This window comes from Sapajus apella, unplaced genomic scaffold, assembly GCF_009761245.1.
Source record: "Sapajus apella isolate SASKATOON/1434 unplaced genomic scaffold, GSC_monkey_1.0 scaffold16, whole genome shotgun sequence".
Classification (NCBI taxonomy): Eukaryota; Metazoa; Chordata; class Mammalia; order Primates; family Cebidae; genus Sapajus; species Sapajus apella.
In genome coordinates this window covers 17,721,500-17,738,340 of record NW_022436956.1, presented here as the reverse complement: position 1 = coordinate 17,738,340, position 16,841 = coordinate 17,721,500, and the positions used below count along the sequence as shown (strand labels likewise).

The following is a 16,841-nucleotide window of genomic DNA, read 5'->3' as shown; positions in this document are numbered from 1 at the left end:
TGGGCCCCTGGTGTCCCTGACCCCTGAGGCCAGGGGCAGGGCAGGGGAGGCTGGGCGAGGCACTCACCAGCCTCCTCAGTGCTGACAGTGAGCTCCTTGCTTGGTTCACTGCGGCCAATCTTGTTGAAGGAGTACATGCGGATGCTGTACACAGATGCTGGGTGCAAGTCCACGATGTTGGCCTGGTTGATGGTGGGGGAGATGTTACGTGTGGACTGCTTGAAGTCCCAGGAATCTGGAGAGAAGACACCTACGTCAAAGCACAGCCAGGCAAACTCCAGGACCCCGTCCCCACCTGAAGCACCAGCAAAGCCCAGTCTTAAGTTGGATGCCCCAAGGGGTCCAGCTCACACAGACTGCAGAGAGAGAGCACAGGCCTGAACAACTTCATGGAGGTGCAAAGGGTCTGCCCCATGCAGCTCCAGCTTGGGAGAAGCCTGACTCTTCTCTGCCACTGGCCAGCTTGTGAGCTCAAACTTCAGGCAGAGGTCAGACGAGATGTTCCCCAAGGTCCCTGCCAAGATCACCACCTGCTTACTCTCCCTGAGGGTCTGACCGGCCAGTGTCCTTCTTCCTGGGTCTCTCCTCACTTCAGTGACCTGGTCTAATGGTGGGACACCCCATCTACCCAGTGGACCCCATGCAAAGCAAGAGGCTAAGTCTCCTCTCCCTTTTTCCTCCTCTTGTGTGTGCTTCTGTATTTCTTTTTCTTGTGCACTTGTGAGGTGATGAACTTGAGTGTTTTTTTCTTTTTGGAGATGGAGTCTTGCTCTTTCACCAGGCTGGAGTGCAGTGACATGATCTTGGTTCACTGCAACTCATCTCTGGGATTCAAGTGATTCCCCTGCCTCAGCCTACTGAGTAGCTGGGACTACAGGTGCACACCACCATGCCTGGCTAAATTTTTTGTATTTTAGTAGAGGCGGGGTTTCACCATGACCAGGATGGTCTCGATCTCCTGACCTCATGATCTGCCTGCCTTGGCCTCCCAAAGTGCTGGGATTGTAGGTGTAAGCCACCGCACCCGGCCAAACTTGAGTGTTATATGTCAGGGTTGAGGGGGACAGACCAAGTACCACAGTCCCCAGCCCAAACACTACCCTCTTTCCTTCACCAGTAAGGGGACAGTTTCTGAGTCATTAGGGTTAGAGATCACCAAAGAGATGATCATGTCCACGATTTATCCAGGGAGACTGGCAGTCCATCTCAGGGCTGGCTGATGTTTAGGAAAATTGTGGGAGGTGGAAAATACCAGATAAATGCCATTCAGGCGTCACTAAACAGCGCCTATGCCCATACTGTGACTAGGAACACCCTGCATCTCCAGAGGAATCCAGTCATCTGTTCAATATATTTTTGCCACGCATCTACTAGGGGACTCCAGAGGAAATGGGAAGGGTTGCAATTGACGATGCCTCAGCCTATAATTCCAGCACTTTGGGAGGTCAAGGTGGGCGGATCACCTGAGGTCTAGAGTTCAAGACCAGCTGGTGAAAACATGGTGAAAACTCTCTACTAAAAATACAAAAATTAGCCAGGCATGGTGGCATGTCTGTAGTCCCAGCTACTTGGGAGACTGAGGCAGGAGAATCGTTTGAACCCCAGAGGCGGAGGTTGTAGTGAGCTTAGATTGCACCACTGCACTGCAATCCAGGCCAGAGAGTAGAACTCCGTCACCAAAAAAAAAAAAAGCCTTAGCTAGAACCTTCCACACCCCGGATTCTTAACCAAATAACTGTTTTGGCACCTTACTTTGAAAAGAAAAAAAGGCAAGGCACAATGAAACAAGCAGATAGCAGGGCTGAAAAACGTTCCCAGGGCAAGTCTGGATGCCACTATTCCAGGTAATTTTCTATGCCTTTAAATCCACAGTACAGTATCATGAAAAAGTCTCCACAGAAAAGATTAACTTATATTCACCATAGTTTAAATCCTAAATTAGGAAAGGAAGCTAGCACATTCTAGAAAGATTAAAAAAATTTTTTTTGGCTAAAACTAATGCTTGATAGGCTGGGCACAGTGGCTCATCCTGTAATCACAGCACTGTGGGAGGCCAAGGTGGGTGGATCATTTGAGGTCGGGAGTTTGAGACTACCCGGGCCAATATGGTGAACCCTGTCTACTAAAAATACAAAAATTAGCCAGGCGTGGTGGTGGGTGCCTGTAGTCACAGCTACTCGGGAGGCTGAGACAGGAGAATTGCTTGAATCCCGGAGGCGGAGATTGCAGTGAGCCAAGATCGCGCCACTGCACTCTAGCCTGGGCAATAGAGCGAGACTCCTTCTCAAAAATGAAAACAAACAAACAAACAAACAAAAAACCCCCCAAAACCCTCATGCCTGATAAATCAGGCGAACTGGTTCACCAGAAGACACTGTCCCAGGCCCCCAATTTCTGGTTAGTTGAGATCTTGACATTTGCAAAACACTACTTGTAGCTGCTCAGGCTTAGCATCTGTGAAGGGCACTGGCCCAGCTTCCCATCTGTAGTTCTGCATTTACTTCTTTGGTCTCATGAGCCAAAGGAACAAAATGGCAGGCTGCTGGTGCTCAAAAACACATGATTTTCTCCTTGTATTTTAAAACACCCCAACCATGGGAGGATCACTTTGTGGCTGGCAGGGTAAGCTGGAATTTCAAATACGCAGGCTCCTACCTACTGTGGGCACTCTTTTGTGGGTTTGGAACAGAACAGGCTAGTAATGTGGAGGCAGGTGCTCCCTCCTCTCTGTGACATCCTAGGAGCCGGCGCCAGCTCGTAAGTCACATCTGATGTGCCCATGTTTATGGGAGAGGGATAGGGAACGCAAGTCAGTGCATTCATTTTTGATGAGTGCAGGCAGAGGGAGGAGACTCGGTCGGCGTGTCCGGAGAAGAGGCACTAATATTTACCAAGCACCTGTGGTGTGCCAGGTGCAGCACTGGGCAATTTAAACTCTCACTGTCATCTCTACAGCAGAGGTGACCTTCACAGCACCAAACCCAATTTCCCATCTGGCTTCTTGGGTGTGTCCAACACTTGGCCTTCTCTTCCTTCTTCAGAAAACACTCTCCCCTTGGCTCCCTAATTAAACACTCTCTGGCCTTTTGCTTATCTCTTGGGTCCGTTTCTCTCTGTCTCCGCGCAGGTGATTCCTCCTCTACTCTACCAGGAATGGCTCGAGTTCTTCAAGGCTCCACCGACGCTTCCTTCTCTCTTGCCATGCACTTTCCCCACCCATGTATTCTATTTTCATCGATGCACTGATACCTCCCAGCCTGGGCCTCTCCTTCCAACTCCAGACCTTATAGCCAACTTTGTGGTTGATGGCTCGTCTTGGATATTTCACAGTACCTCAAACTCAACCTGTCCAAGACAGAACTCTCGACCATACACCCTGTTTACCCAGCAACTTCCTGAGTTCCATCTCTATGGCACGACCATGATCAATTTCTTCACTCTTCCTTCTCTCCCCTCCCTATCAAGTGTGATAGCTTTTATGTTCTGTGTCATTCTTGAATCCCCCTACTTCCCTCCCTCTGCATCCCTACCTCAGGACCCGCCACTGTCATCCCTACTTAAACAAGGGAAATGCCCTCTTCCCTAGCCCTCTGCATGCTCAGCATGCCCTGTTTCTTTCATCAGTTCTCCACGCTGCAGCCATCCTCCACTCTACAAATACAGTTGAGCCCCTCTTACAGGTGAGCATTCTGTCTTGGCCCTGAGAGTGGTCTTCTCAAAACACAAATCTGATACTGCCATTTCCTTGCATAAAATTCTTCAATAGTTCTTCCTTGCCCTCAGGATAAAGGTAAAATTTCACAACCTGACCCAGGCCCTGCAACAAGAATTGCTTGAACCCAGCAGGTGGAGGTTGCAGTAAGCCAAGTTTGCGCAACGTGTTTTTGAGCACCAACAGCTTGCCATTTTGTTCCTTTGGCTTCTGCTCCCCTCCCCAGCCTTATCTTTCTCCATTCTTTTCCTCAGAACTCTTCCAGCATTTAGAGGGCCCCCCACCGCCTCAGTCCACAGTATTTTCTCTCAAGTGTTCACTGTTCAGTGGTACTGCCCAAGTAGATGCCAAACTCCCTGAAGTCAGGATCCCTGTCTGAAACTCTGGTCCTCTCCCCAATTTCACATGTGTTGGGCACTTACAACATGCTGTTGATTTTAAATCAGAGCCACCGTTTTTCCCCTTTACTTGGGACTTGGAGTTCCTCTGCGCTCTGTGGCCACAATGTACTCTCTGCCAATCCCTTTCTTGCCTCACTCAGCTGCAAATCACAGGAAGGTTGGGCTGGGGAGTGTCCCAGAGAACAACTCCTTATCTCCTGCTTTTGCCACCAGTAGTTTGCAGGTGGATTTGACCTTGTGTTCCCAAATCATCTTTGGTGTTAGCACAAAATAGCTCTCTCTCCACAACCTTTCCATGCTAATGGATCAGAGTCAAATCTGGAAGCCTCTAGCTGATTTTCTAAACTTGATCACTGCCATCTCCCTGACCCTGAATAGCTGAGATCAGGGGCCCGATTTTCTTCCTTTTCCTTTGCAGTTCTCAGAGTACTGAGCTGGCTCTCGTGAATATTGTCTCTTTTAATATTCCCTTTCATGTGAGCCTGGCTTACCCAGATTAACATATTTCATTAAGGGCTCTCTCTCCCTTTCTTCATCAAAGGGTTTATGATGCAAAATATTCCTCTTAAAAATAAGGAAGCGGCTGGGGAGATGTCAGTGCCTTCTGCTCTGTGGGCTGCTTGCTGAGAGGGGACTGGGAATCTCTGTTTTTTCACCATAGAGGGGACGCAGCTTGGAGAAAAGCCACATCTGGAGTGTTTAGCTGCCTGGGCTCAGGAAACAAATCCATTCTGCATCTCTCATTTTCTCCTTGGATCACGCCTTTGAGACCCCCATGGCAATCTCTTCCCAGCATGGAGAAGAGCCTCCCTGTGTCACAACAGCTCATGACATCCCAACACCGGTCCCTCTGACAGCCACACTCCAGTTCCCACAGAACACCATGCCACACCACGCCAGCTCACCCCATGGTGGCCGGCACAGCCCCTGCACCGGCTTGCACTGTGAGGCTGGTGTAGGGGAGGGCCATCCTCAAAGAACCCACCTGTGCTCGGTGCTTGGTGAACACGGGCGAAATGTGGTGTCTGCATTTTTAAATCTGCACAGTGCCATCTGATGGATTTGTGTGGACGGTGCTATTTATCATTCAGCATTCATGTATTATTACTCTGCTGCTTGGGGCCAGGAGAAGTCAGCATGAGCGGGACGGCTTAGAAAGGGCAGACTCGGTAATTTTCCTTGGAAAATTAGCATGATGAGCAACATGGCAGAAATCCTGGCAAAGGCATGGTTGGGGCAAAGAATGTCAGAAACCCATGGTAAGGACCCAGGATGGATGTGGCCTGGGACAGCAGGAAGGGGAGAGGGGACGCAGAGACTCAGGACAGGGATCTGTGGGAGGGTACCACGTGCCAGGCTGGGTGCTAGGCACCTCCACGTACAGCATCACACTCCCCTAATCCTCACGGCCTCCCTGGGAATGAAATGTTTCTGCCTCCATCTTACAGATAAGGAGATGCCCAAAGATGTTAGGTAGTCGCTAAAGATCACACAGCTCTGACACTTGGTCAGCCCAAGACCTCAGCTTTGCCAATGGTTCTCGTTCCACTATCGCACAGGTGCAGGAAGCTGCCCTTAGACACACCACACACACTTGTGCACACCCCCTGCTTCCTTTGAGTCATCCTCTGTTCCCTTGGATACCTTTTTCTGTTCTCACATAATACAGTTTGTGGCATATTATACTTGATTGGATAGTTCTTTGTAATGGTTCTGAAAGTGTGCGTGTGTGTGTGTGTGTGTGTGTGTGTGTGTGTGTGTATGTTCTCACTCCCACTGCATTGTAAGCTCCAAGAGCACCATTCTGTTTGCTATTTCTTTTTCTTTTTCTGCCACATGGCTGGTGCATGATTCTGCAAAAAAATATTGGCAGTCAGTACATGTGGTTGACTGACAGACACATATATTTCAGCCTGCAAGTCCCATAAGACTATAAATTGCTGCATGAGGTATTTGAGTTAGAAGAGACAGAGGAATTTACATTTATTAAAAGTTTACTCTAGCCCCATGCTATAATAGATGCTTTCTCTCTAATCCCCAAACTATCCCATGAGGTAGGCATCACCGCTCCCACGTCACTGACGGGGAAGCTATGCAGTGCCCAGGGTCTCTGTCTGCCTCCTATGATAGCACACTGCAGTTCTCATGGCACACCAGTTCCTAAATGCCAGGATGTGACAGATGCCCGCCTGGGTGGGCTGTGCTGGAGCCATCCCACCCAAAGGTATGGAAAGAACCGGCTGCCTTCTTAGTGCTCTGGGTCCCGTGACTTATTTCGTTAAGGGTGCAAAGCCCTTGTGGTAGGCAGAGTCTGAGGTTGAGCTTTCATTATCCCTCCCTCCACCCTCCCCACCCACCCTGGCATGCCCAGCTGGGGTGGTTGACTGAAGTTCCTCATCCTGCAGGAAGCCAGAAGGGGAAGACATGGATGTGGTCTAAGAATAGCTTCTTCCCTGCCACCTTGCCTTCTGCCTTGCTCTCCAGATGTGTGATGTTCTCCACGTCGCTCCTGCTGAGTGGTGCCCCAGGAGAGGCTCCCACACATTAGAGAGTGGTCAGTGGAGGGGCAGTGGGCATCAGGGCAGCATGGGGGAAGGAGGAGGGGGGAGGGGAGTGAGTGACAGCCCAGGCATCCACCTCCCACCCCAGATGTGCGCTGGCGGGGGGTGGTGTGTGCAATGTCATGTGGGGATGTCACCCTCTGGACCCAGCCCTTCCTGTTTACTCTTGGATGGCTTGTGCCCAACCTCAGAGAGCCCTGAGATGTGACATGGACACAGTCAGCCCTTCTGTCCCCTCTGTCCCCTTTGCCTCATCACATTTCCCCAGCTGCAGGGCTGCAACAGCCTCCTTGCTTTTCTCCTGGATGCCAATTTCTTCCACTCACATTCATTCTTCTAAGGCGCCGTGTTGCTCAAGTCTCCCCCTGGGAGCTGAGACATTGATAGTGGCTCTCAATGACCTTCCCCAGCAAAATGAAAGCTCAGCCCAGACGCCTCCCTTCCAACCTGGCCCCAAAGCACCTTTGTAGACTTAATGCCCATGAATTGCATCTCTGAGCCCCTGTGCTAGATCATAGACTGCTTCCTGGAGCGCACTGCACCCTACGTTGGTCTCTGTCCTTCACTTTCTCAAGATCTTGGCCTGTTGCCTTTCTGTACCCAAGATCCAGCTCAACAGGGGACCAGACAGTTGCCTTCTCAGATAACCCCTGTTGGCTGAAGGCCCTCCTTGGATCTGTGGCCCTCCTGCACTCAGGTTGAACTCCTGGGTGGCTGACTGCAACTAGACCAGAAGCTTCTGAGAATAGGATTTGTCTCTGTCGACATGTGTATCAACGATGACTGACCCAGGGCCCTGGACAGAGTGGTTTCTCAAGGAGGGGACACAGCTCAGAGATTCGCTTTCACATGTCTCACTTCAACTCACTCACCAACACTTGCTGAGCATCTACTGTGTGGCCGGGTCCTGTGCCAGGTGCTGGAAATGCAAAGGGAACAGGACTTGGCCAATCAAGAGGAGAGGATGGCTGGCTGGCCAATGGCCACTGCCGTGCTAAGTGGGAGTGGAAGAGTCTGGAAGGCTTTAGGAGAAAATGAAACCTCCCATCTAAGCAAGGATTCATAAGAGGAGTTGAGCTGGTGGGGGAAGGAGACTGAGGAAGATTGAATAATCCAGACTCTACTCTTTTCTATGCTTTATTTGTAATTAATTTAATTTGTAATTATTTTGAGGAGTGAATACAGGCTTATGCTAAAGAATTCAGAAGGTACAAAAGATCTAGAGTGAGATGTCTGTTTTCTTCTGACCTCTGCTGTGAAGCCACCCAGGTGCCTTCTATTCCCGTCTAAGGCCCCCTCCTTGCCATTCCTGCCACCCAACCATGGGACCCATGGCAGTCTCCCCGGATGCCAGGTGCCCATGGTGCCCCACAGTGCCTCATAGAGGTGGGGCAGCCACACAGCAGCCAGCTCGAGTCAGAGGAGGGCTCCAGGAAGGGCTTTTTAGATTTATTTCTATTTTTTCGGGATGGAGTCTCACCCTGCCACTCAGGCTGGAGTGCAGTAGTGCAATCTTGGCTCACTGCAGCTTCTGCCTCCCAGGTTCAACAAATTCTCCTGCCTTAGCTTCCTGAGTAGCTGCGATTACAGGCATCTGCCACCATGCCTGGCTAATTTTTGTATTTTTAGTAGAGACAGGGTTTCACCATGTTGACCAGGCTGGTCTTGAACTCCTGACCTCAGGTGATCCGCCTGCCTTGGCCTCTCAAAGTGTTGGGATTACAGACATGAGCCACCACACCCAGCCGGGAAGGGTTTTTAGAGGAAACTGAGGACCAAGCTTTTCCAGGGCCTCCTATTCCCCAATGACCCACTCGTGGGGACCATTCTTAGGACCAGCTCTCTGATCTCCAATCATCCTCCTCATCCCAGACCAAGACCATCCAACTGACCTGGCCAAACCCGTGATGCCTCTGATGCCAGAGACAGCCCACAGCCCTGGGTTCGGTGCCTTTACATGGCTTCAAATCGGACCACCCTTGGTGATCCTGGCCCAGGGACAGTTATGGAGAGGAGCTGACATCACTACCCATCAACTGGGGGTCTCCATCTTCCACCTGGACTCCTAGCTCAGCCAGTGTCCCTCCCTTCAGAAGCCACAGCTGCTTATGCACTGGTGGGTGCTCATGTGTCTGCCTTGGTTGGGCAGCCCTGAGATCTAGGGGCTGTCCCTCCAGAGGGGCACAGGCAGGACGTATGGCACAAGGGGCCATGGCAGGCCACGCCGTCACCCTCCTGGCCCAGCACCTACCTGATTTGTTCTTGTATTCGATGTCGAAGCCCGTGATGATGCTGTTCCCATCAAATCGCTGGGTCCAGCGCAGGTTCATGCTCCGGGCCTTCACCTCCCGGATCTCCAGCTCTGGGGGGTCCGGAGGCTCTGGGGTGCAGCAGGGAAAGGGAGGGGAGGGAAGGGGAGGGAAGTGAGGAGGGCAGCAGGGGGCTTGGCCTGCTGCTTAGCCCTGGGGGTTGGCGTCATCTGGGTCTAGCCAAGGACTCTGACACCCTGGGGTTTGAGCAGTGTGGGGGCTGGGGGAGGCCAGCAGCCGGGCTGGGAGGCTGAGGAGGCCTGGCTTGCTCTCCTGTCTTGCTGCCATCTTGTTCTTTGTCTGGGAGAGGGTTGGCTCTTCTGCAGGGATTCTTGTGAGCTGATAGCACTTTTCCCCTTCCAACGCTCCCAGCTTGACTTTCCCTTCCCACACTTCCTGCAGGGGTCTGGACCCAGGAACCTGAACTCTTCCACCCCTCCCCAGAGCTGGCGGTGGAATCTGTAGCCACTGCAGCCATCGCAAACTTTTGCTGTCTACGTTACTGGAAAGGTCCTATCTCCCTACTCTGGGCAGGAGGGCAGGTGGAGGGAGGCTTTTCCCCAGAAGGCTGTTTCCTCTCATAGTCCACCATGGCGTAGGCTGTGGGCCCTGCTCTTTGAGGTGGAATTAGTGCACCCCTGGGCCCTGGGAGGTGGGATGGGAAGGGCGAGGCAGGTGACTGTACCTTGCACAGTAAGCTGAATCAAGCCCCGGTCCTCCCCATACGAGTTGATGGCATGGCAGCTGAAGAACACAGAGTCCCCACGGTCAGCTGGCTTGAGCTGGAGACCACCAGCAGGAGAAGGAGAGGGAAGAGACACGGAGAGGGAGGAGACACGGAGAGTCTTTTAGAGCTGGTCAGCTGAAGAGGCCACTCCAGGGCTATTAGCAAGGCCCTCTTGTTCTGGGAGGGGGACCCACAGGGGCTTCGTCAAGGGCTTCTCTTCCCAGGGACTTCCGAAGATGAAGTATGGAGGACTTCATACAGGGAGGGGCTGGGGGACACAGGAGGGAAGGGGGCGGGAATGGAGGGGCTGAGGAGTCCTAGGGGAGTGAGAGAAGCTGTGGGGGGTCCCAGGGGAGTAAGGTGGGCTGAGAGGTCCCAAAAGGGAGAATGGAGCCTGTGGGGTTCCAGAAAAGAAGGCAGGACTGAGGAAACCATATTTAATTGCTGTGGGATTGTCAGAAAGGAGTTACAGTGAAGTTCTGAGACAGGGAGTCGTGGATGGAGAGAGGAATAGGTGGGAAAGGGGAGGTACATTTTTGGGGTGTGGGGAGGGGGTCCCAGACTCCCCATTCGCCTCCTGGATGCAGATGTGATAGTTGCGGGCTCCCTACTCTCTGAGAGTCAGGGTCCCCCAGGACTGGGGTGGGGGCGCTCACCTTCAGCGTGGAGATGACCTCGTCGCCATTGTCCTTGGTGGCAATGGCGTATCGCATGACGCGGTCAGGGTCGATGACCGTGTCCCCCTTCTCCCAGCGGATGATGATGGGCCTCTCACCCCGTGCTGTGCAGTTCAGCTCTTTCGCATGACCCTTGATGGCAATGGTGGTGTTGGGGTGGGAAGTGATCATGGCCGGGACTGTAGGGTGGAGGCGGAGGAGGCCCAGTGAGGATCAGGAGGCCAGCCTGGAGGAGGCACGCCTGCCCTACATAGAAGCCCCCGCCCAGCCACCCGTCCCCGAGGAGAGGCTCCAATAAAGGAGTACAGGGAACCCTACTGGCCTGTCCCTTCTCCCCTGCCCCATCCATGACTGGGGCAGCCTCCCTCTTCACCAGGAGTTCCCACATTTCTCCTCTGGGGAGGCAGTGAACTGGATTCAGAATGCTTTTACATGTATGTCATACATAGAACTACAAAGGAAAGCAGTTATATTGAAATACGGTTGTGTAAATATTAAAAACATGAACAAGCAAACCTTCGATATTGCATATCACATATCAGTATGTATTCTTTACTACTCTTTATAAAGTAGGATCCAGTGGGAGCTTGTATAATTGCTGTCTTATATCACCATGATCCTGTAATAGTGCTGCATATAAGTGATATTTTGAGATATCCGCAATCACTGTGATGTGATGGGAGCATATCTGAGGATTTCTGCTGGCCACAGTCACAGGGGCTGCTATTGCTGTGCTTTGTTGCTTATGTTAAAGTGGAAGGAAATACTAAATTTCAGTTAGAAGTTAGTGAAAAAATGTGGTTTTCCCTCTACCCACATTCATGAATCCCCCTGAATCAGATCTACAGAGCTTCTGGAGGCCTCTGGACCCCAGGTTAAGAACCTTCTTGAAAGCGCCAAGGCTCTGCTTTTTCTCTATAGCTAAGGCTTGTTTATCTCCCTCCTGTTCTTTCAAACAAGATACAAAGGAATACCCCGGGCACCACTACCGCAATTAAGATCCACAAGCAGTGCTAATGGGACTGGACTGAGAAAATCACCACCAAACAACCAGGGCCCAGGCTGGTCATCAGGAGCCCCCGTCCCTACTGTCCAGACAAGAAGCCTGTCAGTCATCGGCCCCTCGTCTGGGCCTGAGCACCTTCGCCAGCAGCAGCAGGAGGGGAGGGACAGGGAAAGACGCTCTCAGCTGCAACAAAACCCTGTCCCTCTTTCTCCTCCACCCAGCTCAACAAAACACATGGGGCACTTATGTCATCATGAGACCTTGTGCCAGGCTAGGGGGTACCATGACAATGATACAGGGTCCTTGCCTCCGTCGGGAGGGGGAGAAATACCTGCGTGGGTCACATGAACTGGAGGAAAATCTGATGAGTGTTTCATCGAAGGGTTAGCAGACATTAACTTTGACTGAGGGGCATTGGGGAAGGCACAGTCCATCCATTCAGCAAGGATTTATTGAGACCTACTATGTGCCAGGTCTTGTCCTGGGTTCTGGAGCTGACAGTGAACAAGACAAACATGGCCTGATCTCATGTTTGAAACTCCGGTGATCTCAGGGAGTTTCACTCTAGTGGTGAGAATAGACAAGACTAGCAATTTCGTGAAGAGTGGTGAGTCCTATGCTGGGAGAAATGCATAGCTTCTGATCCGGCAGGACTTAAATGGGGAGAACAGAGTGAAGGGCGCCCAGGCAGGGGAACCTGCTTGAGCCACGGCTCCAAGGCAGATATAGCAGGGCAGGTCCCAGGAAGGTTAGTGATTTGGTGCTGCTGGAGACTATCCCCACCCTTTTCTTCTCTGGGAAAATTTGCCTTCCATTGGCTCTTGTCTTGGGAGGGCTGCCCAGGAGCCATCTTGGAGTATATAAATGGGGAGGGGCTGTCCTTGGGTGTAAGAATCAGAAACCCCCCACCCTGAACCCATTCAGGGGAAGACCTCTTGTCACAGCAGAGACCAACTCATCCTATTCTGTTCACTGGCCTGCTTTGGGCAATTGTGCAAAAAGGGGCTTTGTCTTCTCCCTCCTCAAAACCCAGTCCCCTGCCTGCCCCCTCTCCCTGTCCCCCCACCCTCTGCTCCATTTTGACAGCTGGCCCTTTCTCCTCCTTCCTTCCAGGTATTCTCAGGGTTTCTTTCTTCCCCCATTTTTAAAGGCCTGCTCAAAGTTCTTCCCAGCAAACTCTCCAGGGACATCTGACTTTTGTGGACAAATAAGCCTTTGAAGAAATGAGGGGAGCCACAGAGCTGCACAGTGCCATCTGACACCAGTCCGTGGGCAAGGAGATGTCTGGGACAGAAGTAGGGGGATGAAGGGAGGTTTCTGGCTCCCCGAAGTCACACCACACAGCAATCCACCTCCTCTGCTGCCTTGTCATGCAGGACTTGATGCTGACGACAGCCCTGGCCCCCAGGCCCCCGCACCAGCCTCCCGGCACAATCCCCAGCCCCAGCTCATCAAATAATGAAGCAGATAAATTTTATAATGCATGGCATTACACTAGGATATACAATAAAATGCGAAAGACAAATAACGAGGTGCAAGTTATAATGAAGAAAAAGCCTGCAGTCAGAGACATCCGAGTATGAATTATTGACTAAGGTTTTACACTCTCAAGGATGTGCGGAGGAATATTTTTCCATCAAAGATTTGCATAATTCACTCGTATAAACCTGGGTGGAATATAGAGTAAGATTTTACATCAACAAGTCGGGCCTTGCATTGCAGATGCCTCCATTTTTTATTGGAGGATTGAGATGCTCTGGTGTGGGGGAGGCTCGTAAGGGGATTGGGGCCTGGGACCCCCGTGGGTCGGGCCCTGAGGCCTCCTTCCTGGGGAGGAATCCTGTTCCTGAGAGCTTGCTGCTGAAGCCACAGAAGCGCAGGGTAACATGTGTGTGTGTGTGTGTGTGTGTGTGTGTATGTGTGTGTGTGTAAGTGGGGCTGGGAGGGTGGGTCTTTCTTTGGTAGGAGGACTTCACAGCTCCGTAGCACACCTCTGTTCTGTTCCCCAGGCAGGCCTGCACTAGCCTGCCCAGGGCCTGTGTGTGAATTACAAAGGCACCCTCACCACGCCTCTGACTGGATGCTGCCTGGTGCCAGGAGCCACAGCTAGGCCAGTGGAGCAGGGACCACGTTTCAGACCCCATCCACCCCTAAGGCTATGCACCTTTGAGCAGTGCGTGACCTGTGTGTCCATACATGCCATTCTCACTTCAGGGAACTTGTCTTTCTAGTCAGCTTTGTTCAGCGCTGTGGGCAGCCTGGGACAGCAGGGTCCCCAGGGATCCCTGGCCCCTCAGCCCTTCTGGGGCCAGAGACAGAGTCCCTTCACCCTCCTACAGCTTAGGATGGCAATGAGCACCACACAGCACAGCCTAATGCTCTCCTCACAGCCCCCTAGTTCAGGGCCAGTTCAGGGGAGCCCGTTTATGGGAGGAGGAGAGAAGCTGGAGGGGCTTGGGGACAGGCCAGCCTGGGATCTGCTTCTGTGGCTGTGAGCTATATGGCCTTCCATCCCTTAAAGCTAACTTCTTTGAGCCCCACAGAGCATTGTGAGGACAAAGTGAACCCACATAAAGTGAACCCACATAGGCAAACTGCCTGCCACACAGCAGCTGCTGAGAAACCTGGGTTCTATTTCTATCCTCAAGGGCTTCCAACAAGACAGGAGCTCTTTTTTTATAGAAACGTAATGTGCAACATAGACTAATGTCTTTCAGTTTATGCGGCAGCAGAACGGTCTTTTGGGTAGGGGAAAAAACCCTAGGTCTGTGGCCTGAAGGTAGACTGTGGTACTGAAAGCAAATGTCAGAGAATGTGGTACCCAGGCAACAGACGACCCGGCCAGAGTCAACCTCCATTGAAGTGCTCAAAGTGGCTCTTTTTGGCCTGGCCAATGGTTCCTTGTGTCATAGGCTACACCCACTGCAGCCAGCTCTGGCCAGTTGTAGTTTCATAGCCAGAACCCCACTGGGCTGGTATAATGAGCCTGAATTCAAAACACCTGGGTAACAGGTACTAAGGACTAGTTCACACATACAAGTGGCAAGGAAAAGGCTGTGTGGCTTGATATACGTTACCAGACTGCACAGAAAAGACCCAAAGAGAAAGCTAGGTCAGAAGTCATTTCCTTTTCCATCCTTGCCAGTGCAGGTGAATGCAATCAGCCAATTAGCAAAACTGGGTTTGCTGAACAATGAAGTTATATCCAAAATGGCGGATGTGCAAATGGCGGACGTGAAAGGCGCATGCCTCATGCGAGAAGGAAAACAGAACCCTGGTGCGGTAAGATGGGCATATATCCTTTCATGGGAATACTACCAGCTTCCTTCCAGCCCTTGCCCCTAAAAGTGAATCTGGGAAGTAGAAGGCTGTATAAGACCCGTGTCTATTACTCCTACAAGTTCAGAAAATACAAGTGTACAAGTTACTGGCTTCAGGTGCTACTTGCCAGGCGATTCCACAGAATCCTAGCATTCTAGCATTGCAGAGCCCAGATGAAGACCCGCTCTACTGAACGCGCAGCAGCTGCTGGCCACATGGGGCTAACGGGCACTTGAAATACAGCCAGCCCAAATCGGGGTGTGTGATAAGTATAAAACATACACTGGATTTCAAAAATGTAGAAAGAAAAAAAAAGAATATAAAATATCTATTTTTTTTTTTTTTTTGAGATGGAGTCTTACTCTTGTTGCCCAGGCTGGAGTGCAGTGGTGCAATCTCAGCTCACTGCAACCTCTACCTCCTGGGTTCACATGATTCTCCTGCCTCAGCCTCCCAAGCAGCTGGAATTACAAGTGTATGCCACCACGCCCGGCCAATTTTTGTATTTTTAGTAGAGATGGGGTTTCACTATGTTGGTCAGACTGGTCTTGAACTCCTGACCTCAGGTGATGTACCCACTTTGGCCTCCCAAAGTGTGTGAGCCACTGCGCCTGGCCGTCATTAAGTTTTATATTGACCACATGCTACTATTTTAGATGTATGGAGTTAAATAGAATATACTATTAAAATTAATGTCACCTGTTTCTTTTTTAAAATTTTTTTTGAACATGTGACAAAGAGAGGATTTTAAATTACATACTATTTGGCTCACATTATGGTTCTACTAAATAGCACTGGTATAGTTCAGCTGCACAGATCTTCCTTTGGCAAATGAAGAAACTGAGGCTGTGCAAGGAAGCAATTTGCCCAAGGTCACGTTGCTAGTAAGCAGAAGAGCATCTTAAAAGAGGATGGATTGCAGGGGGCAGTACTGAATACACAGCGATGCTGCGGAAGGTGGGCGGCCAGGCATCACTGGGAAAGACATTTCTCAGCTCTCTAGGGCTCATAATTACAAGCTCGGGTTACCTGTTCCTAACATTACCCATGAAATATCAGGTCTCGTTCTGGGGACCCTATTTGACAAAGGACATTGACAGTCTGGAGTGTGACCAGGAAGATGGGCCGACTTCAAAGCATGCTGAGAACCTGGAATTGGTAACCCAGGGAGCAAGGGAGAGACACTGCAAAGGGGGAAGGGAAGACCTCCTACTTGGCCTAAGAAGGAATGTTCTAGTATTTTCTGCCGTTTGGGGAAAGGGCCACAGTGGGAGGCAGCAAGTTCCCTGCCCTGGAAGTAGACAACCTATGGCCTCACAGAGAGGAGTCAAGTAAGGCCTGGATCTGGGCCCCTTCTCTCTGGGCCCTTGGCGGTGCCTGGGTCTCAGGCGAGGGAAAGATGATCTGGGAATGTGGCTCATGGTCTGGCGAAGTGATTTTCTATGAATCAGAGTACTTGTGTCCTTGCAGATAGGAGCGTTCAGCCTGCTCTTTTCTCCCTGCCCTACAGTCCTTCTGCCAACTAACCAGAATAGAGAACTCTGCCACTGTGCTCCTCCATCAGGCCCTGCACCCAGCTTCCAAGGACCACAGTGTCCTCCTGGTCCATAAATAGGAACTTCAGCCCTCCTAGCTCTGCACTGCTAGGCTTAACAAGGCAGCCCCCTAATAGGGGCAAGTTTAGGGCACAGGTGCCTGCCCCGTCAATCCTTTGCCTCCTTCCACCTCCCCCTTACTTCTTGCTCCGGACTATAAGGTCTCTCTGCTCCACTGAGTTGCAGTAATAAACAAGGTTGGACCCTCTCTATATGGAGACCAGCTGTGCCCCATCGGGCTTTTTGGGTGAAGGCAGCCACCATGTAACTCCCTAGGGAGATGGTTATATGCAGTCCCCAGGAGTACAAATCCTGACCCACAGGCGCACACACACACACACACACACACACACACACACAGGGGCAGTATCAGAAACGTACCTCAACACACAGTCACCCTCATAGCCCATGCTCTGACACCCTTACCATAAACCTGCTCACGGCATTACACACATATAACCTGACGCAATGATCTGTTGCACGTCAATACCCTGATGTGTGTGTTTAACACACATCCACCTACACTGCTGCA

General features: G+C 51.3%; 1 protein-coding gene across 1 annotated transcript in view; it reads right to left on the bottom strand.

The window, feature by feature from the left end:
• Positions 1-16,841, bottom strand: part of DSCAML1 (DS cell adhesion molecule like 1) — a 363,815-nt gene that overhangs the window by 43,572 nt on the left and 303,402 nt on the right. The window contains 4 exon segments of the mRNA XM_032285387.1: positions 68-235; positions 8,926-9,054; positions 9,669-9,765; positions 10,367-10,566. Of these exon segments, the coding sequence (XP_032141278.1) occupies positions 68-235; positions 8,926-9,054; positions 9,669-9,765; positions 10,367-10,566 (594 nt within the window).